This window comes from Sylvia atricapilla, chromosome 25 (assembly GCF_009819655.1).
Source record: "Sylvia atricapilla isolate bSylAtr1 chromosome 25, bSylAtr1.pri, whole genome shotgun sequence".
NCBI lineage: Eukaryota > Metazoa > Chordata > Aves > Passeriformes > Sylviidae > Sylvia > Sylvia atricapilla.
In genome coordinates, this window is record NC_089164.1 from 3,746,722 (window position 1) to 3,769,369 (window position 22,648).

Consider the following 22,648-nt stretch of genomic DNA (forward strand, 5'->3'; position numbering starts at 1 on the left):
TATGGAAATCAGTTTTTCCTTTAGAGAACCCACTTGTGTTCAATATTCCAGGCTGTGTGTATAATAGGGGCTTGTATTGGGATGTTGTTCCATACGTGTTGATCTTACTGTTTTTTTCCTGGGGAGCTTTAGGCCTCTTTCTAGTAAATTTAAGTGTTCTGATGGTGGGCTTGGTTTTTCAGTCACCTGTTACAGCTGTTGCCCACAGGTGTGATGGCTGCTGCTCAGGAGAATCAAGCCCCTCCTGAAGGAACTCCTGGGGCAGAGTTAAATTCATTCCCAGCAGCTCTCTGAGCTGTAGCCACCTCGTTTGCTCAATTGTACTCTCTGGGAACTTCACCCCCTGCTCCCTTTGTAATCCCTAGTAGAAATAGGTGATGGGAGCCTTTTGGAATGCCTGAAGCATATTGTGGCAATGGCAAAGGGATGTCTGTTTGAACTTTCTGCTTTCACATCAGCAACCTTTGTTCATGGCAGGACGGGATCACCGTGGTCTGAAATAGCATTTAACTCCACTCATGTCGAGTATCTTCAGCACTTCAGTGAGCACAGGTGCTCTTTGCAGAGGGTTTCCTTTTTTTTGTGTAGCTGGGAGGTGTTTTCAAGTGTGCCAAGGGAATCAGAACATTTTTAGGTTGCTGCTTAGAAGTTTCTGTTGTTGTAGGCAAGGTCACAGTGCTCAGCTCGGCGTGTCTGAGTTGATTTTTTTCTGCTTTCAAGGTATTTGGGAGGTGTCTCTCCTAATATCCAGGTGTACATCTCATTCCAGGCACTCAGCTCTCTCTGGCTGCAATTTCCATGCCATTTTAGATGCTTCTTCATAGTGCTAAGTAATTGTGTGTTTTACAAATGGGTTGTTTTATGGCAGTTGGTTGCTGTGGTGCAAAGCCCACTTTGGGGTAATTTGTCTAGAAATACACTGATTGCTTCACTAAAGCAACTCTGTATGCTTGTTTTTCCCATTAACAGATAAAAGAGCCCTTCCTTCAGGTGGTTGTTTCACTGAAATTTCCTTGTCCCTCAGCATTCCAAGCAATTGGCTATTGCCTCATTTTTCTTGAACACAATATTAATGATGTGTGTGTAGTCTGCTCATAATAATTACTTTATCCTCCATATATATTTTTGCCTCCAATATCCCCTTTGCTTGTACCAGCCTGAATTGTAACAGAGCTATTTGTCAGCAGGATTTTCTTTTGGGTTGGTATTTTTTTGTTTCTTTCTTTCTTTGTTTTTCATTTGATGATCAAGTTGCCTTTATAACCTCTTTTTAAAATTCTCTTTTCCTACTGATTGAAGCCATTGGAGTTCAGCTAGCTAGGATGAGTGCAGTTGGGTATCTGCAGTGTGTGGATCAAGTGACTGATTAAAGTTTTAAGGCAAAGGTACCACCAAAATTTGTGGTACTTAATTTGCAGGTAGAAATTATCATCTTTTATTTTACACATGAGGTAAAATTGCATTTACAGGCTCCATCATTATGGGTGTGCATACTGAAACTGGCACCTGCAGCTTATTTCTGTGGATGCAGGGAAGAGTTTGGAAATCTTTCCCAGAGCCTGTTTGTTTCTTAAGGCACAGCTGCTGTCATGGCTTAATGTCATGGTTCAGTACTTGAAAAAAGTATTGCTCCTGGAATTTGCTCCTTTCTGGAATAAGCTTGGACTTTTGTAGGTCCTGGTCCTGTCAGATGCTGCTTGCTGTGGTACACAGTTGAGAGTTTCTGGAGCTGTGTCCTTCATGGAGCACAAATACTGCATTGGCTGAGTACAAACTGGGGGTTTGTGGTGTGTTTCCTTGTCTGTGGGTCCCACAGAAAGAGACTGAGTGTGTGGATTGCTTTAAATAAGGGTGAGGCACTGGTTCAGGCCTCTGCATAGCAACAGATAAGCTCTGGGCTGGCTTATCTTCTCACAGAGCATTTACATTTGCTTTTCTTTGTCTCCTTTCTGAATTCTTTCAGCCTCAGCTTATTTATTCCCATAAGTCATGTTCCCATCCTTGACTCTGCCCTTCTCTCTTGCATTACTCACTTGGCTCCCTCTCTCCTTTCCTGCTTTGCCAGCTCCCTCCTTTGCCCTCCGATCACCGAGCTGCTGCCACCATGTCAGAATCTTCCCCCAGACCATCTCCTCAGGCTTCTCCTCTGCTCCCCTCTGACAGGCACCTCCTTAATGTCAGCAGCGACTCTCAGCTAATTATCTGGCTTGCTGATTAGCAGTTTGTGCGGGCAGAGCTGGCTGGGGCTTTTTGTTAAGGCTCTGAGCAAATGCCATTTCACAGCTCCTGGTGCTGGAAGCTGTCTTGCTGCTTTCCTGCTCGTAGCCCTGTGGACTCTCCGTAGCCAGGTGGCTCAGCTGGATGAATGGGGATTGTGGCTCCAGAGGGGCAAAGCTTGTAAGTCCATTGGGATCCATGCTGCTTGTTGCCATGTTTCTCCCTCTTTGCTTCCTCATGTAAGAGCAGAATAGATGCACATCTGGTCTCTGCTACATTGCTCAGTTCATCCTCTCGTTCTGTTTGTGACCCTGGAGAGAAGGAAAAGCAAACCTGGAGGATGATTTTTCATTATTGGGCCTTTTTTGCGTCTGCAGTGTCAGAGTGGAAGGATTGGTGGTGGCAGCCCTAAGCTGTGAAACTTGGAGGAGCTCCCTCCTGGACTGAGGGAGAACCATTAGTTTTCTCATCTGGAGCTGACAAAAAGAAAATTAAATTGGAAACTGCTTTCACAATGCACCTGAATGGTGCATTCCTTTTCACCTGAAAAACATCCAGCACATTCGGGGATGTAAAAGTCACAGGAAAAAGACCAGAGAGGAACTTGGTGGTTTGTGTGAGCTTAATATGTGAAAGGTGCAAGAAGATGTGAACAATGTTGTTTGAATTTCAGGGATTCTGAATGGTTTGCTGATCTGGGTGCACAGCAGACCGTTTGTATATTGTGCTGTCAAATTACTTTGAGTTTTTTCTCACTGGTGGTGGGGTGGAATGTACATCTGAGGTGCAAACAGAGCAAGTTGGAAGGTGCTGTGCATTGCTCTGGGACACATTGCAAGAAATAGCTGATGTATCAAATACCTGCCTGTATCCTAGGTGTAAAAACTCAATGAGTTTGAAATTGCTGGAGTCTCTGGTAGAAATCCCCTCTATTGCAGCGTTGAGCGAGTTTTTCGGTCTGTGCTGCTTCTTGCTCGTCTCCTTGTCTTACCCTGTCCCCTGTGCTGTTGTGTCCCAGGGTCTCTGGACCAGAGGGATGAGGAAGCCTCGGAGGAGGTGCCGGCAGCACTTGGAGAGGAGGCGTTCTCCCTCGCCCTACAGCCTCAAGTGCTCCCCGACCCGCGAGACGCTGACGTACGCGCAGGCCCAGCGCATCGTGGAGGTGGACATCGACGGGCGCCTCCACCGCATCAGCATCTACGACCCCCTGAAGCTCATCACCGAGGACGAGCTGACCGCCCAGGACATCACCGAGTGCAACAGCAACAAGGAGAACAGTGAGCAGCCCCTCTTCACTTCCAAATCTAGGAAAACACCTTCCAAAGGCAAGAAGAAGGAGTCCTGCTCCAAACATGCGCCGGGGTTGTCTTTGCACTTGCCCCAGCCCAAGTTCCGTGTGGTGGACTCCTTCAGCCAGCCAGATGCCCCTCCCCTCCCTGCTGCCTACTACCGGTACATCGAAAAGCCTCCTGAGGACCTGGACGTAGAAGTGGAGTATGACATGGACGAGGAGGATCTGGCATGGCTGGAGATGGTCAACGAGAAGAGAAGGGCTGATGGTTATGGGACAGTTTCTGCTGATACTTTTGAGCTGCTGGTGGATCGGTTAGAAAAGGAGTCGTACCTTGAGAGCCGGAACAACGGGGCTCAGCAGTCCCTCGTTGATGAGGATGCCTTCTGCTGTGTCTGCATGGACGATGAGTGTCACAACAGCAATGTCATCCTGTTCTGTGACATTTGCAATCTGGCCGTGCACCAGGAGTGTTACGGTGTGCCCTACATCCCCGAGGGGCAGTGGCTTTGCCGCTGCTGTTTACAGTCCCCTTCTCGCCCTGTGGATTGTGTCCTTTGCCCAAACAAAGGGGGAGCCTTCAAGCAGACCAGCGATGGCCGCTGGGCTCACGTGGTCTGTGCCATCTGGATCCCAGAGGTCTGCTTTGCAAACACTGTGTTCCTGGAACCCATTGAAGGGATCAATAACATCCCTCCAGCTCGGTGGAAGCTCACATGCTGTATCTGCAAGCAGAAGGGCATGGGAGCTGCCATCCAATGCCACAAGGTGAACTGTTACACTGCCTTCCACGTCACCTGTGCACAGAGAGCTGGTCTCTTCATGAAGATTGAGCCCATGAGGGAGACCAGCATCAACGGCACGACGTTCACCGTGCGCAAGACTGCCTACTGTGAGAGCCACTCCCCGCCTGGCACAGTGAGAAGAGGGTCTCCAGCTGCTGGTGGTGATGGGCAGGAGGTCACTGTGAAGGAGGAGGAAGAGGAGGAAGCCCATTCTGGCCCTCCCAAAGGGTCTGTGAAGAAGAACCAAGTGAAATTGAAGCAAAAGATCAAAAAGGAGCCTGGTGACGTGACCAAAGGGCGTTCGTCTGTGCCCGTGGTGACTGTTGCACAAATTCCCTCTTACAGGTGAGTGTTGTGGGTTTAGGGAAGGAGTTGGACAGCTGTAGCTGAACAGGGTCTGTTTTAAGGACTCAGTCCCTCTCAATGTTGACTTGGGAAATGTTCAATCTTCAGTCAAGGCTTAGCAATAACTGTGTTCAGAGTGCTCAGCAGAAACTGCAGCATAACTTGTGGCTGGGTTTCTTCCGAGTGTCACTGTGGTTTTCTGGCTTTCCTGAGCAGCCATCCCAAGCTGTTGTGTAATGCAGACTCTGTGGTGGTCCCTAATGGCAAACACCCATCTACCATGAAGGAATTTTTAAAATACTTCAGGCATTACAGGTTGGTAGGCAGGTAGGGCTCACCCCACTATTAAAAATTTTGAGATCTCATTTCATAGTTTCTTAATTCCTCCTTTTATTACACAGCATGTCAAACCTGAGAGTGTTGTAAGCAACTTTGAATTTGTATTTTTGTACTTTTCTCCCAGCTCTCCCTCATGCAGAACTAGGTAGTGCTGAATTTTTGTTCAGTGCCTTAGGAAGTGTGTTGATGTGTCTATTTTAACAGATAGGCTGATAAGGCACCACGTGTAAGATAAGCAAAGGTTAAAATAGGTGGTCTGTTATTCCTGGACATTAACTTAGTGTCAACTTAATTTCCCATGCTCCAGATTAATAACCTCAAACTTAAATTGTTCCTGGAAGGTTCTTTACATGGGAAGTAGTTTTGAAATTAAGGTTTGGAACTGCATTGATGATTTCAAACTTTGTGCTGTGGCAAGTGCTTGCTGGGACCCTCCAGTATGAAAAGGGGGCACATCTGTCTGCATGTGAGGAGATCCCAGATTGTCCCAGCTCATGTGTAATTCAGAGTGAGCATTGACACAACACTGCAAAGCTCCATCAGGACACCCGAGGATCTGCAAAGCCATGATTGCTTTGCAGCTGGCTCCATGACTCTCTGTGCTTCCTTCAGGCTGAACAAGATCTGCAGTGGGCTCTCCCTGCAGAAGAAGAACCAGTTCATGCAGAGGCTGCACAACTACTGGCTGCTGAAGCGGCAGGCGAGGAACGGGGTGCCCCTGATCCGGCGGCTGCACTCGCACCTGCAGTCCCAGAGGAACGCCGAGCAGGTACCCAGGGAGCAGCTGCTCCCCAGCTGAGCTCACAGGGCTAGGACACATGGCAGGACACACAGCTTGGCTGCCAGGGGGAGATGAGCTTAACACACGGCTGGGGAGGGGAGCGAGGGTGGAAAAATCAGATTGAAGTCTTTCTTGGTCTCCTCTTGGTGTGCTCATGCCTCTGAAGAACTGGGTTAAGTGTATTAGTGGGATATCCATGATGATGTTGAAGTTGGGGTTGGTGAGACAGCAGGTAGGAGCTTTTCCCCTGAATCAGAATGTCCAGAGTTGTGCAAGGGTGTGATGGTCCCTGGGTGGAATGATCTCATATATGAATGATAAAAACACATTCCTTGGAGTGAGTAAAGAAAATGGGTTTTAACTCCAGAGTTACGGCCAAATTCCAGTTTGGGCCATTCTTCCTGCAGCTTCAATTTCTGTCTATCCTGTGCACTTTTGGATGTAATCATCAGCTCTTTTGCTTCCTCTTTTGAGCTGGCATCTGTAGTCACTTTATCTTGGTGCTATTAAGCAGCACTGCATTTGGCATGAGAAGTAGTTGCTGAAGTAATGAAGCAGTGGGACTCTACCCTCTAACACAGCCTGTCAGTAGGGATTGTATACATTGTACATGTATATTTTTATTGTAGTTGCAGGAATTTATAGGCTTTTGGTTTGCAGCAATGTCGCTCTGGGTGCTAAATAAAAAAATTATTCCCCACTCTTCAATGCAGAGCTTGGGAAAGTGCATCATTTCCTTGGTGTATTACATTGGCAATTTACCATAAGCTCTTAGAAACAAATGTCCTATTAATATAAACCATGAAGATCTTGTGAAGCAATCGTCCTCTTGGCAATCATGTGAAAGTGTATGCACTTGAGGTATATCAGCCAAATCACTAAAAAATGTAGAGATTTGGGAGAGGAAAGATGATTGTGTTGTGAAGCCACTGAACTGTGTCTTGGAAGGTGTGAGCTCATCTCCCAGTGCTGGCCATTCTTGGCAAATGCCTTTCCATGGCTCTACTTTTTATGGGTTACAGAATAGCTCTTTTCTCCCCTGCTTTTGATTGCCTTCCCTTTAGACTGTAAATGCTTTGGGCTGCTGCTCCAATGCACAGAAAAAATTCCAGCTTCTGTAGTAAACTTGGATGTAAAAGCAGGGAGGGTGTAAATGAGCATGCACTGAAGTGTGTTGCCAGGGTGAAGCTGCAGGATAATTTGGGGTAATTTCACAGATAAGGTAAAATCTAGAAAAGCTGATGTTCTCTCTGTTAGACAGCTAAATGCTGAAGGAAGGAGGGGACACGGTCTGAACAAGAGACAAGGCAGTAAGAAGAAGACTCAGAGCAATTCCCAGAGGATTCCTAGAAAAAGAAGGAAGCACAGGAAGCCTGTGGTGTTTTTTATCTCACCCCACTTGTATCTTGCAGAAGGAGCAGGATGAGAAGACGAGTGCAGTGAAGGAGGAGCTGAAGTACTGGCAGAAGCTCCGGCATGACTTGGAGCGGGCTCGGCTGCTCATCGAGCTCATCCGAAAGAGGGAGAAGCTCAAACGGGAGCAGGTAAAGAGTTCTGCTCTCAACTTCAGTCCCATGAGCTCTTAACTTGAGTTCCATGTAAGCTCTCTGTGCTGCAGGAGGCACAGGAGGAGCACGACAGTTTTTCTTGAGCCTTTTCCACTTTTCATAGGTTCTGACTGTTGGGTGTGCAGAGCCACCTCTCTCCCTGTGCCAGTCATGGGTTTGCAGTGTGCAGCCTCTGCCCTCAGAGCCAGGGCTGGGCTGTAGAGTGCTGGTGAAATGTATTTGCATCATGAATAGTGGATTTGATTCCTGACCTACAGAACCCCTTCTCTTTCTGGCCATGGACCAAGTGTTTTGCAGAGTAGAAGTTAGGTTTCTTACATGATTATTTCAGGAGTTTGGTAACACCTTCTCCAGAGAGAAGTCTAAATCACAATTCAGCTCTTAATTTCTAAAGCTAAAAAATCCTGTAATTCGTCCTCTTAAGGACATTTTTAGAAGAAAAAGTTTTAAGATGGACACCATTTACTAATTTTTCCAATTTCTCCTTTGACCTATGTGCACATCTCCAAAGTTTCACCAGTTGTTTCCAATGCTTGCCAGCCTTGCCATTCTTTACTGTCCTTACCTTACTGGTTGCTGCACATACAGCTGTGCGCTCTGGCTGGAGTATCCTCCAGGACAGCTCCAGGAAAGGCTCACTGGGCACAGAGTGAGCCTGTACACATCCCCAGGCCTTGCCTGGCTGCTTCCAGGCTGTCTGCAGGGAAAGGTAAAGCAACATCCTCTGTGATCACACCTCCTCTGAGAGGAATTTTTTCATGGCCAGAAACTACCCACAGTTTTCCTGGAGTCCTCTTGATGGTTCATTTGCTGCATTGTCCTTGATTTACATCAGTGGCTCAGCCCTCATTCTGTGTGAACATATTTTAGGTAGGAGGATAAAAAAACCAAAAATCATTCTTGGGCTTTGTTTGCTTTTGATATCTTGATATAACCCTATCACAGCTGGCTAAATCCATAAAAACTTATGGAAACTATGGTGTGCTTTTTAAAAGGATAAAATACCACAGAAAAGTGTATCTAGTTGGGCTCTATCCCAGCCCAGCTTTTAGATGAGTGCAGAAATTGTGCATCTCTGTTTGGCTTTTTTCCTGTTTTGGGGGGAAAGTGTGGTCTTTATACCTGTCTGTATTCATTCTCTCATTGATGCTGTCTTGTTCCTGAGCACATAAAATACAGTTTACTTTGTGTAAACAGACTTTCTTACCTTTGTTACTGAAGTGTTGATTTAATGACATAACGAGTGATTATAAGATCAAAGAAATGAAGATGTTAAAAGATGAATAAGTACTTTTATCCTGTTCCAGTCTTCTTTGAATACATTTTCAGTGCAAGATGTATTCAGTGCTACAACTTGTTTGCTTGAAATCAAACAGTATTAGAGACATCCTAAAGGATAGAAGGAACTGTATTAGAAATTTGCAGACATCTAACCACTGTTGTTTGGTTTCTGCCTTGAAGTTTGAGAGCTTATATCTTAAACTTTGTTTTTGCTCTCTAGTCTAATTATGGATGTTGTTCAGATAAATGCCTGCATACTTTTAATTTTTATATAGTGTTGCTAATTGGCATAATAACAGTATCTTGAGGCAGGGAGTTCTCCAGGATAATTTACCAGGTGTGAAAAGCCCGTTTTCATTTTTAATTGTAGTATCCTTTAACTTCCTGGGGTTTCCTCTTGTTTTGACTTGGTGAGATTGAATAAACAGGAGTTCTCCATGTAAAAGGATCATACTGGGCAATGTACATGGATAGTGAAAGGAGTTTGCCAGAAGTTTTACAACAGTGCTGGCCTCAGGTTTCCACCACTGAGTGAGGCTGGGAGGATGATTCAGAAGAATCTGGAGGGAGACAGCACTCAGATCCTGCTCTCAGTGAGTGTCCTCATGGCTGTGTTCCTGTTGCCAGGTCAAGGTGCAGCAGGCTGCCATGGAGCTGCAGCTGACTCCTTTCACTGTCCTGCTCCGCACAACCCTGGACCTGCTGCAGGAGAAGGATGCTGCCCAGATCTTCACAGAGCCTGTTAACCTCAACGAGGCAAGTCTCTTTCCTAGAGCTGTTTAATGGGTTGTAGATGAGATATTGATGGGCAGAAGCACAAAGCACCTTGTCCCAAGGTGCTGGTGGACTAAAAACTTATCTCAAAAAGTACTCATGATGTGTGTATCCTTCCAGGCTGAAAAATGGGTATTTTTTTCTGGAAGTTTAGTGCATCTTGAATGAATAATGTATTGCAGAGCTAGGGTGTGTCTGCCTTGCCTGGGTGACACAGAAATGAACATTTGTTGCTGCCCCTTGCCAGTGGAAAGGGCATTAAGAGTGCTTGTGATGGGTGCGCTCTGGTTGGCTAGTAAATGGTTTTTGTAATTGTACAGGTTTTATATGTTTAGGTTCCAGATTACCTGGAATTCATTTCCAACCCAATGGATTTTTCCACCATGAGGCGGAAGCTGGAGTCCCACCTGTACCGAACCTTGGATGAGTTTGAGGAAGACTTTAACCTTATAGTTGCCAACTGCATGAGGTATAATGCTAAAGACACGATTTTCCACCGAGCAGCTGTCCGGCTCCGGGACCTCGGGGGAGCGATTTTGCGTCACGCGCGGCGCCAGGCCGACAGCATCGGCTTTGACACTGGCGTGGGGATTCACCTGCCTGAGTCGCCCAAGCCCCACGACTTTTACCGCTTTTCTTGGGAGGATGGTGAGTAATCATTAGTGGGGTTCTTTTTTTATCCCCCCCTCAGGCACATCATAGCTTTAGTTCTGAGCGCGTCGTTCAGCCTGCATGGAAATCGTAGCTATTCTGCATAAGAGAGTTTTCCTGGACATCTGTTTATCTAGGCACACATAGAAGTCCTTTAGAACCCCAGAGAGTGGGATTGCAGGTGAGCTGGGCACTCTGTGCTTGGTGCAGCTTATCTCCAGCTCTCCTAGTGTATGTCTGTGTTGGCACAGCCTTGTAAACTGCCCGTGCTCTTTGATTTGTGCCAGGAATGTCCTACAAACTTGAGCTATTTTAAAGAGCAGTGCAGAGGTGGGTCTGGGAATTTTTTGCTCTGGGGAAAGCTCATACTTTGTAAACTGGCAAGATGTTACAGCAGTTGGGTTAGATGAAGCACTGAGGGCTGAAAGGGGGTGATGAGGGGTGACAGTACTGGGACCTAAGCAATCCTTCTAGCTGAGACTTTGCATTCCCAACACAACCCCATCCATTCCCACAGCACTCTTGAGATGCAGCTCCAAAGCACTGGTTGAATAACTTGGCTAAACTTAGTACAGCCATCAGGCACACAGAGCTTGCAGTGTGCCATCTGGTTCCTAAATGTTGAAGCCCTCTTGGGTGCAGATGGACAGTCATTATGAAATTTGTGTAGGTGTTCAGCTGTCTGTGTGCTCCTGTGGATGCCAGCCCTCCAGCAGAGCCAGAGGAATGGCAAATATGTCACATTTGGCCACTTATGTTTGTGGTCTGATTTTGTCATTTAATCTGACAATGAAATAGGTTTCTGACAAGGGCCTAGACCACAAGCTGTCCTGTGTGAGGTGCAGACATGTCCTTTCACTGTTGCCCCTGGGGCAGTAACAGGATCTGAGGGACAGTGCAAGTTGAATCAGCTGCTTTTTATCCAAAGGATGGAGGTCCAAGTTTCACGATTATTGACCGCTGAATCCCCAGGCAAAAGAGATTGATTCACAGACAGCATCAAAGGCAATGAGGCCTGGCAGCGGCCCTAGATGCTTCTCCAAGCAGCCTTACACCTTCCTTTCCCTGTCCCATCTCTTGTGCTGCAGTGGATAACATCCTGGTCCCGGAGAACCGGGCTCACCTGTCGCTGGAGGCACAGCTGAAGGAGCTGCTGGAGAAGCTGGACACGGTGAGCACCATGCGCTCCAGTGGCGCCCGGACGCGGCGCATCCGGCTCCTGCGGCGCGAGATCAACTCCATCCGACACAAACTGGCCCAGCAGCAGAGCAAGGCCCTGCCCAACGGGGACACTGTGCCACGGGAGGGGCTGGAGACAACATCCAGGGAAGGGGATGAGGAAGGGGAGAAAGGTGAGCAGCAGGATTTTGATTCCAGGTCTCTCATCAGCAGTCAGAACCTGCTGTTTCTCCTGTGACCTTAGTGAAAGATGGGCATGGCTGTTGCTGGTTTTGGGAATGACTCTTGCTAAAATGTTCAAGCAGATTTTTTTATTCCTTTAGCAGATGGTGCCAAGCTCCCACAACCTCCAACCCTGGAGCCCACAGGACCTGCACCCACCCTCTCGGAGCTGGACTCTCTGCAGGAGCCTCCAACACTCAAACCCATCAGTGAAAGCAGGTCCCTGAACCAGCTGCCGAGGAGGATGGTGTCGGACAGGGAGCTCTTTGACAAGAAGGCTCTGCAGCAGGAGAGCCAGGCTTTCCAGCGCCTGCTGTCCAACAACGGCCTCAACGGGCTGGCCCTGCCCCCTGCAGACAGCCCTGCCAGCCCCGCCCTCAGCAGCGTGGGCCGGCGGACATCTGTCCTTTTTAAAAAAGCCAAGAACGGCGTGAAGCTGCAGAGGGGTCTGGAGTGCTCCCTGGAGAACGGGGAGGAGCACAGGCAGGGCGGGCAGCGCTCACCCTCCTGCCCCGACGGGGAGCGACAGGCGCGGAAACGGCCCCAGAGCAGGAGCTGCAGTGACAGCAGTGGGGAGAAGTCACCCAGGCTGGCAGCACAGAGAGGTGAGGAAAGGCTGCGTGTGACGCTCAGAGCCAGCTGACGTCGTGGTGTTGGGTCCTAGGTTGTACTTAATGAACTCAGAGGTTTTTTGTAATTGAGTCTGTGGTTCTGTAATTCCTTGGGATTCCTTTTCCTTTTGGAAGCTGTGAGATGGGGCTGGAGAAGGGAAAGTCTTGAGGCTGAGTAAAAACTTCTGCATTCAAACTACACACCCAGAACTGACTTTACCCTTAGAGGAAAGCACATTCCTCATAACCAGATGTGCCAGGTGAAAGCTGCATCTCTTCACGTTTGTAAACAGGGCAGACGTCCATAATGAGCTGCACTTCTCCACTGACTGTACATGTTGGCTTTGGTCACCTCCATTTAGATATTTAAAGGTCCCAAGATGAAGCCCAGGGCAGTCACAAGTAATTCTCCTATTTGCCAGACTGCTGTAAGAGAGACTTTTCCATTTTTTATAGGGCAAGCCAGTGTGCCCAGCTGGTTGAAAAGCTGTTGAGTGCCTGGAGACTCTGGGCTGAGGTGTTGGCATTCCTGCCTTTGTGGAAGAGTTTGTGTTAGCTTGGTCACTCCTAGAAGTGAGAGTTTCCTGCTGCAGAAATGATGCCTTTGGTTGGAAGTGTTCACACTGTGGAGTAACTTAAATGTTACTTTGAAATCACTTCTGGAGTTTAAATAAAATTAGTTAAATACCAAGCAAATTCCTTTTCAGATTAGATCTGCCACTGAGAATAAGCAGCTGAAATGAAATTTGGAAAGACAAAAGAGGAAAGGAACATCTGAGTGACAGCACTGTAATTTCTTTTTAATTCTGTTTGAACAGCCATTGTGGGACAGTTCCCATCTGGAAGGTTTGACTTAGCCTACACCTCAGATATTATCTTATAGTTATTTGGCTATCATAAGGTTGCAAGAATATTGAGACTGGGAGGAGGGCAATGGAATGTGGGGATTGTCTTCTCAGGACAGTTGAAAGGAAACACAGACGACTTCTCCAAAGAGTGGAGGGACTCACCATTGTTATCTCTTGGTAATTAAGGTAGAAAGTTGTCATCCACACCGGGTAGAGGTCAGAGTGAGAGGCTGAACTTAAAAAAAGGGATAATAAAGGCAGGGTGCTGGGAAATCACTGATAATAAGCAGTGGCATTTCTCTTCTGCTGAAACAGCACAGCTGGATTTTTTCTGAGTTACACCACTGCTTTGTGATTCAACTCCAGCTCCTTCCACAATTTCAAACACAATTGATTTCTCCTAACTAGAGGGAGTGTCTGATGTGATGAATCTGTGTTAACTGCAGAAGCAGGTCAGTGGTGATGGGGATTTTCACAAGGTGTTTCCCAGGAATGTGCTCATTGTGACAATCCCATATTTACAGCTAGAAAGACCACCAGAGGCTTTGCCATGAATTTAATTTACCCTTTGTGTGGCTGTTGGACTTGTGAGCCCATGGGAATGTGAGGGTGCTGGATCCATGGGCTGGGGGAAGCCAGGATCACCTGGCTTCTTGTGCTTGCTCTGGGCTTGGGGACGCTCTCAGGGGTCATTCCTTGTCATTCTCGTTTGTCTCCTCAGCAGGAGTGACCAATGGCTTTGCAAAACACGCAGGGAGTGGCTCTGACTCTGAATGCAGCTCTGCCCTGGGCAATGGGCTGGTGTTTGAAGCCTGCAGGTGAGTGCCCCAGGCAGAGCTGTTCCCTGGAACACCTTCTGTGTCTGGATTAATATCTCTTGTTCTGTTCTTTGACTTCTTAGCTCCAAACCCAGCCTAGACTGTTACTTACCTGTGTGTTGACTCTAAAAGACAAAAAGCTGCTGAGTTTTCATCCTGTCCTCTTAAGCTGCAGGTCCCAAAAGCAGTGCTTGATTTTTCTAGCAAGTGGGTGTGTGTTACACTGCTCTTTCTCAGTGCATGCACATCCCCTCTGCTGATCCAATTATTGAGAATCAAAACTTGGAAAAACTTGAATTCAGATTTTCAGTTCAGCACTGCAGGTAAAGCTGAACTTTTACCACCTACTAAACAGCTGCTTTCTTCCTCTCAGAAATTTCAGAGCAGAACTGGGCCCTTCAAACATGACAGAACAGACTTAAAGCAAGCACCTGACATCTTCTGATGTCTGGTGAATAACTTGTGCAATTATTTTATTCAGGAACAGCTCTGTTTACTTTTTCTCCAGTCTTTCTTTTCCAGCACCAAAATTACTCACAACAGATTACTTATTAGAAAACTGTAAAACAAAAAATAAAATTATAATATGCAAAAAAGCATGAGTGCTTGAGGTGGAGGTAGTCCATTTTCTGAAATGCCTGTAGTAAGGGGGTGAAAGGATGTTCAGGATATGGGCTGACAAAGTCCAGTTTCATACTGGAGTTGTACTGGAGGACTGCTGTGTCCTCTCTCAAGCCTATACACAACTGGTGCAGCTCATGCAAGCTCCAGACATCATTACATCAGCTCCCAGGTGTGAAGTCTTCACTGGGTTTCCTCCTTATGTATACAGTGGGTTTCTGTGAGGCCTTTTCATGGCTCATGGCAAAGCTGGGATCATGTCCAGTGTGCTTTCACCAGAAAAAATCACATTTTGCACAAGTATTCAGTGTTCTTTTCATCTCAGTGATGCACCAGTGCAGTAATTTTTCGGTACTTTGACCTGGTTAGAGGAATCCATTGTCACTGTTGTCCAGGATAATCTGTTTTCTCCTAATGCTCTGCTTTTCCACACCTTCCTGGCAGTGGTCTGATGCCTCCCAAGCGGAGTCGAGGGAAGCCGGCTCTCTCTCGGGTGCCCTTCTTGGAGGGTGTGAATGGAGACTCTGATTTCAGTGGCTCAGGTGAGAATTGCTGCCCAGCACCCCCTGCTCTGGGCCTCCCTGAACCAGGGGGACACATCTCAGAGCCCACCAGGAGCCAGTCCTGCACTTACTACCCAGGCTGGACCTGCCTGGGCACTGTTACCTGCTTTGTTACAGTTTTAGGTTATTGCACAGAACATTCTTCCTCCTTCCAGCTTTCCTGGTTGCCTGTGCCCTGTGTTCTCCTTGGAGGGCTGCTTTCTGTAGGGCTGGTGTGTGTAATGTGCCTGTCACTGTTTCCTCCTGTTTTGGGACTAGTTCTCTTTAATGATGCTGTAACACAAACAGGATATCATAATTATAAGAGGGGTCTCTCTGGAGATGACTTCATAGCTGTTCCCTCTGGTGTTGCTTGCAGGGTCTTTGTAGCAAAGTTGTCTTTGTCAGGCTGTGTTGTAGGTCTGTAAAATTGTCACATTGCTGCAGTACTCCCGAAGGCAGTGCAGCGTGCTCCTGTGCTCACATAACCAGACTGTTGTGTTTCTTAGGGTGTGTCAGTGGTAGAGTTATTGCAGGTTTATGCTGGAGGCCCTGGTACTCCTGTGCCTTTCTGTGCTGGCTCTTGTGGATCTCTGAGAGTCATTATTATCCTTGTGTGTCAGCTTTGGAGATGGGCTCACAGAGTGAGGCTGCTACCATGAGAACTGGAATCAGTGGGACACTTCTGGGGTTTGGAATATAATTTCATTACTGAAAGACTACATTTGGAGTGCAGTAGTGGAGAAGCACATCAGATCTGTCCTGCCAGGGTGCTCAGCTGGGTTGTACTCAGCATTTTCTAGATTTAGTTTTCAATGCCAATATTTCAACATTTTCCCCAGAGCAAGCAGTACTTGCTGTAAAATTTTCATTAATGAAGGTTGCTCCTTTTCCAGGACCAAGACTGGCCAATTTTGTATCTATGACCAAACCCATCTCTTGTGGGGCCATTGGATTTCAGTGACTCACTTTGTTTAACATTCTGTGTTGAAGAGTTCATGTGAAGCCTCAGGCATGCACAGGCCCATGATTTAGGAGACTGTGGCTTTATTTTAGTGCTGAACCTGACTGTACTGACAGAGTACAGGCTGGAGTTTGGTACATGCTGAGTTTTATCATAAACACCCAGTTCATATAGAAACAACAAGTGATTTCCCTTTTTGCCTTGTCTGTGCTTTAAGTACTACAGTGGTTCACCTGCTTTAGTTGATTGCTACTGAGACAATGAGTCCTGGGTGAGATAACAGTGTGGTTCCTTTTGTGTTTTCATAACTCTCTTGCTGGTGACAGCTCCTAAGCTGTGTCTCCTGCTGTCCCTTAGGCAGGCCTCTGCTGATGTCCTTTGAGAGCCAGGCTGAGCTGGAGCCCCTGGAGCTCGTGTGGGCCAAGTGCCGTGGTTATCCCTCCTACCCTGCCTTGGTAAGTGCCTTTGGCTCTGCCACAGCCTCACCTTGCAGCTCAGGTAGCCCACAACACACTTCTGTTGTGCACTGTAACCAGACAGAAAAGGAAAACTTCCCAAATTAATGTAATATCTGAGGGTTTTTTTCTCCTTTCCCCTTTGCACAGTGGATTTTCCCTGTGCTCATTGTTTCAGAGCTTTGCAGAGGATTCATAAAACATTCATCTCTCATTGTCAGGGGTAGGAACTCTTTCACTCTCCTCTCCTTTGAGGAAAGTCATCAGTACTGTGGGCATGAGAAGACCTAAATCTTATAAATGCAGGCACCAGGTTCTGCTGCCTGCACATTTCCCTGTTTGGTGAGCACAGCTCCATCTGTAGGTGCCCAGCTGGCCCTGTCATGTCTACATCCTCTTGAGCAACCATATGTTTGATTTAAATATGAGCATATATGCATGTCCCTTGAATGTGATTTCTTACTGTTTATGTGCCTTTGGATATTTAATCATTAATGCCATCAAAAAGGGCATATTCTTTTGGAAGGGTGACCCTCATCCAAATGGGAGGCCAGAAGAGGGAACATCCATGGATCTGCTGGCCATCCTAAGCAGTTTTAGTTTTCCATGTGGCTACAGCCAGAGTTAAACTGTGGCTTAGAATGGATTAACCACTGAGACTGCCTCCAAAAAAGGCTTTTTTTTATAGCAGCCTGTTGTGGTGGCAAAGTGTCTTAATAAATTCCTACAGATGGCCAATGTCAAAGCCAATCTTACTTTTTTAAGCCCTTAGGAGGGTCAGAACAGACTGAGTATTGCAGCCACCCTCTGCTGTTTTCTTCTCCTCCTGTGCTGACATAGCACAAACGTGGACATGGACATTTCTGCTTTATAGGGGGAGAATTGATGTATTTGTTGTGATTTATCTTCAGAATTACTGTAGTCTCTCTTCCCCTGGCTTGATGGAGCCAGCGCTGCTTGTCAGCTCTCAAAATATTTGGCCTGGTTGTGATTTAATGCAGTGTAAATCTGAGCAATGCCACTGATGTCAGCTGAGTTGTTCCAGAATGTTGTGAAATCACATTTTGCCTGTGAACTACAGCAGGAGCATCACGTTTGTTTGGAGTTTGGTCTGAGGGAGGGAAATCCTTTGCTGAACAGAATTGTACCGAGTTTGTACTGAATCACACATTAGTGTAAGTGCATTTACAGCCACACAGAACCACACAGATCCCTTTTTCAAGGTGGGGTGCCTGGCTTTGGGGCTTGACTGGCTTCCCTTCCACAGGGGAAGCCTCAGGCTCAAATATTTTTTAGAAAGACACACTGAAAACAAGCAAATTTGCTTACCCACCCAAAGCAGACCTAATTTGTCTAGCTTGAATACACTGAAAGAACAGAAAAATAATGCATTCTGTTCATTGCTGGGAAGGGTTTTGTACTAAATATTCTCCTCCTGTGTCCCCAGATTATTGACCCCAAGATGCCACGAGAGGGTTTGCTGCACAACGGAGTCCCCATCCCTGTGCCCCCCATGGATGTCCTGAAGCTGGGGGAGCAGAGGCAGACAGAGGCAGGAGAAAAGCTCTTCCTTGTCCTTTTCTTTGACAACAAGAGAACCTGGTGAGTGTGTGCAGGCAGCTCCGTGGTGAGTGTGAGTGAGAAGATTTAACACAGTCTTTGGGATGTGGGAGCACAGAGGGATTATGATGATGTTACATGTAAATTGGGGGATTTAAACATGCAGCAGGCAAGAGGAGTCTAAATTAGGAAGACAGCCTGCTTTTCCTGGCCAAAAGAGCACATCTGACAGCTCCACTTCCACAGTGAACATCCTTCACCCAGAGCTCACATCACCACAAAAATCACATGAAATCACCACATGAGGCACATGAAGAGAATTTACAGCAAATTACAGAGAGCATTTGACTTCAGAATACCAGCAGTCTGTTGCAGTGCTGCATAAAAGATTTGCCAAAAATTTCTAGGCTAACATTTTCAAAATGCAGGGTTTATTTCATATTTAGCCTCAGCTGATTTTTTTTTCAGAGGTGCTGAGTACCAGCAGTTTTCAAATCAAGATTTTTTTGTTTAAGATGGAAAATATAGGTATAAGCACATAGGTTCAAAGCAAGAAAAATATCTGAAGGCCTTTTGTTGTTGCACTTCAGACAGGATGAATCTGCTAATTTTAGGATTAGTTGCTGACCATGCTCACGTGGTAACAGTCAACAGTCAGATATAAGAAGCCATAAACCAGTGAAGAGCCTTAAAACTACCAATAAGTCTTTGAAATCTGTGTGTGGATCAATGGGAAATTTGTCAAATTGAAGATTTATGCTGGAAGAGGTGACAGCTGCATGCTGAGCCCACTGGATTATTGAACCAGCAAATAAATCCCACATGGGAACATGAACCATGAACAGTGACACAGGACCTTTGTGCACTGGGATCACAGAAACACAGTTTATGCTGTGGACAAAGTGGATGCTGGACTGTTGGGATGCTGTGGGAACAGAGGAGAGCTGGGCTTGTCTTTTCTTCTGCTGCCTCTGTAAAATAACATGTCAGGAGTTTAAAAAGAAGCCTTGTGGTGTTTGAAGAGCCCTTCTGCTGGGGGAGGTTTGTGCTGGCAACCTGTGAAGGTTTCTTCTTCCAGGAGGAGCAGGGAGGCTCCAGGAGAGCAGGGAAAAGGCTGGAGGAAGGGGGTGACCATTGCCAGGGCTGGAGGGAAGATAGAGCAGAACCAAACACACAGAGGGGTGTGTTGGGGAGGTTTCCCCTGACATTTGGGGGCTGCTGCAGTGTTTGATGGGGTCTGAAGAGAAGGGGACAAGGTGCAGCAAAGGGAGAAGTATTTGCCCTCTGCTTGGGAAGTTGGGAAGTGAAGCAGGTTTACATCACTTGGTGAGGATGTCTGTGTCCACTGGGTAAGAGAGGTGTGGGGAGACAAAATCCTGAGGCTTTTAATTAGCACACTGCATTGTTCCCATTCCTGATTACAGGAACCACTTGATAAAGAGCATGTTCTGTAAAGAGAGACTAATGACTGGTAACAGAAAATCAATGGCACTGCCATGCTTCCTGTTGCTGTAGTCATCAGTTTTCAAAATCTTAAATCCAAGGTTGTAATTAAAGCTATCTTCCCAATAAAAGTAAACATGTCCTTGGCTTTGCCCTGCTCTTGTTGAATACAAGCTCTGCTGCATGTTTGCTCTCTTCAGAGGCCACTCAGAGCCTTGTTTGCAGTTTGTGGGGAGCTGAGGTGCCTCAGGAAAGTACTAAAAGCCCCTCTTGGAGTCAGATCCAATTTTGATTGACTTCAATGATGCTGCAGAAGGGTGTCAAAGACTGAAATTGTTATCTTTGTGTGAAGAGAAGCTGAGCTGCCCTGGATTGCCTGTATTGGCTGAGTGGGAGGTGCATTGAGCTGTGCCAGCAGTGGCTGAGGTGGAGCTCCAAGGGGCTGGATGTCATTAGGAGAGGTGGGTGACACTTTTCTCAGTGTCCAGTTGACCTGGACAAATGACCACACAGTAAAAGCTTGCTACTGACAAGGCATTTGCAATTAAAGGAATCCTTTGGGGTTGAGATGTGTCATCCTGGTTCTGCATGACATTCAGATAGTTGTACCCACCTAAACTAATGTTTTCAGCTTCTTGGAACAAGGCAGAGCTTTCTTGGGGATAAAAACTCACTTTGCACCATGGACCTCCCTGTATTTGCTGCTGTGTGGAACACAGGAATTTCCAACTTTCCCCTGAGCTCCAAGGAGCATTAAAAGCTTTGAGTAAGGACTCCAAGGAGAGAGGACTCTACTCAGAAGGTATTTTGGCTGCAGGGGCTTCTCCTGTGTCAAATGCAGGGATTTAAACATTTGTACCATCGTAATGGGACGTTAATGATAAATAAATACATTACATGAGGGTAACTGCTCCTGGGGAGGAGGTGACAGGTCTTTGCCCTCCTCTCTCCTGCAGGCAGTGGCTGCCACGGGACAAAGTCTTTCCCCTGGGCGTGGATGACACCGTGGACAAGCTGAAAATGATGGAGGGACGCAAAACCAGCATCCGCAAGTCTGTGCAGGTGGCCTACGACAGAGCCATGATCCACCTGAGCCGAGTGCAGGGGGACAACCCCTTCATCCCTGCCACCTACCTGTGAGAGCTGCTGGGGCCAGCCCTCCTGCTCCTCCTCACCTCCAGCTCACTGCACTGCAGAGTGCAGCACCTCCAGCAGCTGTCAGCGCTCCTCGGAGGACCCTGAATGTGCCAAAAAATCCCCCTTGTCCAGCTTCTTCCTGAATGTGTCTTGCTGAAGAGCTGGCAGGAGATGAAATGTAGTCTACAGGGAGTAAGGTAGGTAGGAAAAGCTGACAGGTGACAGGAGCCAAGGTGAGTTGCTGCAGTGAGCAGAGCATGCAGCACTTGGATGTTTGGACCTCATGCACCGTCCCCTGCCCCTGCTTCCCCTGTACTGCCAGGGTTTGAGTTGTCAGCCAGTCCCAGGTAATTCCTGGGACCCTGGCACCACCAGGATTCTTTACAGAAATCCCAGCTGGACTTTCTTGTGCCAAATTTACCCTAACCATCACTGGCCTTTTTGTTTTTCTTTAGATGACACTGTCCTATCACATAAAAACTGCACAGAATCGTAGCTGGGAGCTCTGATTGTGACTCTCCTGCCTACGTACATCGTGTTTTCATGTTTAGGTTTCTTTCACTGCATTTAGAAAAGCTTGAGATTTTGGTAACCTTTCCCCCCTGCACAGTTTCATGCACAGATGCAGAGAGCTTTAAAGATGAAAATCAAATTCCCTGATCTGTGTCTGTATGTGTGTCCTAGAAATTGATTTTGTCGTTTCACATTTCAGTTCTGATTTCTGTGACTCTGCTTGTTGCAGTAACATTTCATATCATGACTTAGCACAGTACCTAAGAAAAGGTAACTTCTTTTTTTAAGAAGTAATTTTGGAGGTGTCTTTTGAGCTGGAGCAGCTCCACAGGCACTGAGGTTGATCAGGGTTCGAGGGAGATGCATCTTTTGTGTTGGTTTATGCACATTTGGTGTAAGGCTCCTCTTCCTTTTCCCCTCTCTCTTTTCTGTCTCCCTGTTTTCCTCTGCCACATTTTGGACTGAAACCAAGCACTGACCAGAGCACACGACCCTTCTGCTGTTTCACCTTCTCCCACACGTGCACATCCTTCCCTGGTGTGTGGGTCTCCAGTTTTGTCACCCAGGTAAACCCAGACAATCCCTGTTGGTTTGGGTTTGCATTGCAAAAACCCAGGGACAAACTGATGTTTGGGAACTTGGTGACTAAATCTTTTCTATTAGCCAAGGACTTTATGATTTCTCTGATCTCTTCTGTTGCATATCCCTCTTTGCTTTCCCATTTTAAAGAGCCAAAGGTGCAAAGCAAGATTATAGATTGAATATCATCATTTTGCTTTTTAACTCAGTATTTTTTTATTATTTTTAACTTTTTCATACTGAAGAGAATGTGGAGTCAAAATAATAATAATAATAATAATAATAATAATTAATGATAATGAATAGTAGGGAGTAATCACTGCCATTTCTACTTGCTCTACTTTTTTAAAATACCACTTCTTATGCATTGGGGCATGGAACTGCATTTGAAGGAATTTTAAGATTCCTGTAACATGTAGAGATGGGGCATAGGAGTTTGTAAAAATATTCATAGTGATAATAATGCCCATGGAGTGTGGCTAGGGAAGGATGTTGTGTATATAGTTGTAAAATGTCCTAAATTATTTAGACCTATTGTCACCATTCTTGAAGTCCTCAGTTGTGTTGCTGGGTCTTTTATATGCACACAGTGTAATTTATTTAAAGGAACATACACTTTTCCAGGTGGTAGCTCAGCTGTGGACTAGTGACCTGTGTATATGTTTTAAGGTCTTGGGAGTTGGTATTTTATTTTTTTTTTTGTTTTGGTTTTTTAAATGATTTTAGAATTTGGATTGGCTGATATCCTGTTGTTGCTACAGAACCTAAATGTTACTGTCAGTCTGCTGTAAAGCACAGATTGCTCTATTTATTGTAGAAAGTGAGTTTATTTGCTTTCTAGAATTGTTTATATCAGATGGTATAAGAGAAGTAATAAGAAAATCTATGCTTGTAAAGAAAAAAAAAAGCTAATTTTACCTACTATAATCTGACTGTCTGAGACTATATTTTCTCTCTGAGAAATAAATGTTCTAATGTATGGGAAAAAAAACAAACAAAGCAACAAAACACCACCCTCAGAAAGAGTTCTTCCTTGCTATTGTTGTCCTGAAAACAAAAACTTACCGTGATGGCTTTGCATCATCCCAGTGGTCTCGGGTCCAGGTGGGAAGAGCAGGGACAGG

General features: G+C 46.2%; 1 protein-coding gene across 2 annotated transcripts; it reads left to right on the top strand.

Moving 5' to 3' along the window:
* The first annotated feature begins 3,235 nt into the window (after positions 1-3,235).
* Positions 3,236-22,547, top strand: BRPF3 (bromodomain and PHD finger containing 3). 2 transcript variants are annotated; one of them, XM_066335869.1, is made up of 12 exons: positions 3,236-4,638; positions 5,590-5,746; positions 7,171-7,302; positions 9,235-9,363; positions 9,717-10,029; positions 11,121-11,384; positions 11,535-12,038; positions 13,617-13,710; positions 14,776-14,873; positions 16,195-16,292; positions 17,740-17,894; positions 20,252-22,547. In XM_066335869.1, exons 1-12 carry the CDS (start codon positions 3,254-3,256, stop codon positions 20,433-20,435), a joined length of 3,513 nt encoding a protein of 1,170 aa, XP_066191966.1. In that variant the 5' UTR covers positions 3,236-3,253; the 3' UTR covers positions 20,436-22,547. The 2 variants fall into 2 exon arrangements, with proteins under 2 accessions (XP_066191966.1, XP_066191967.1); XM_066335870.1 differs by having other exon boundaries at positions 11,538-12,038.
* The last annotated feature ends 101 nt before the right edge of the window (positions 22,548-22,648 follow it).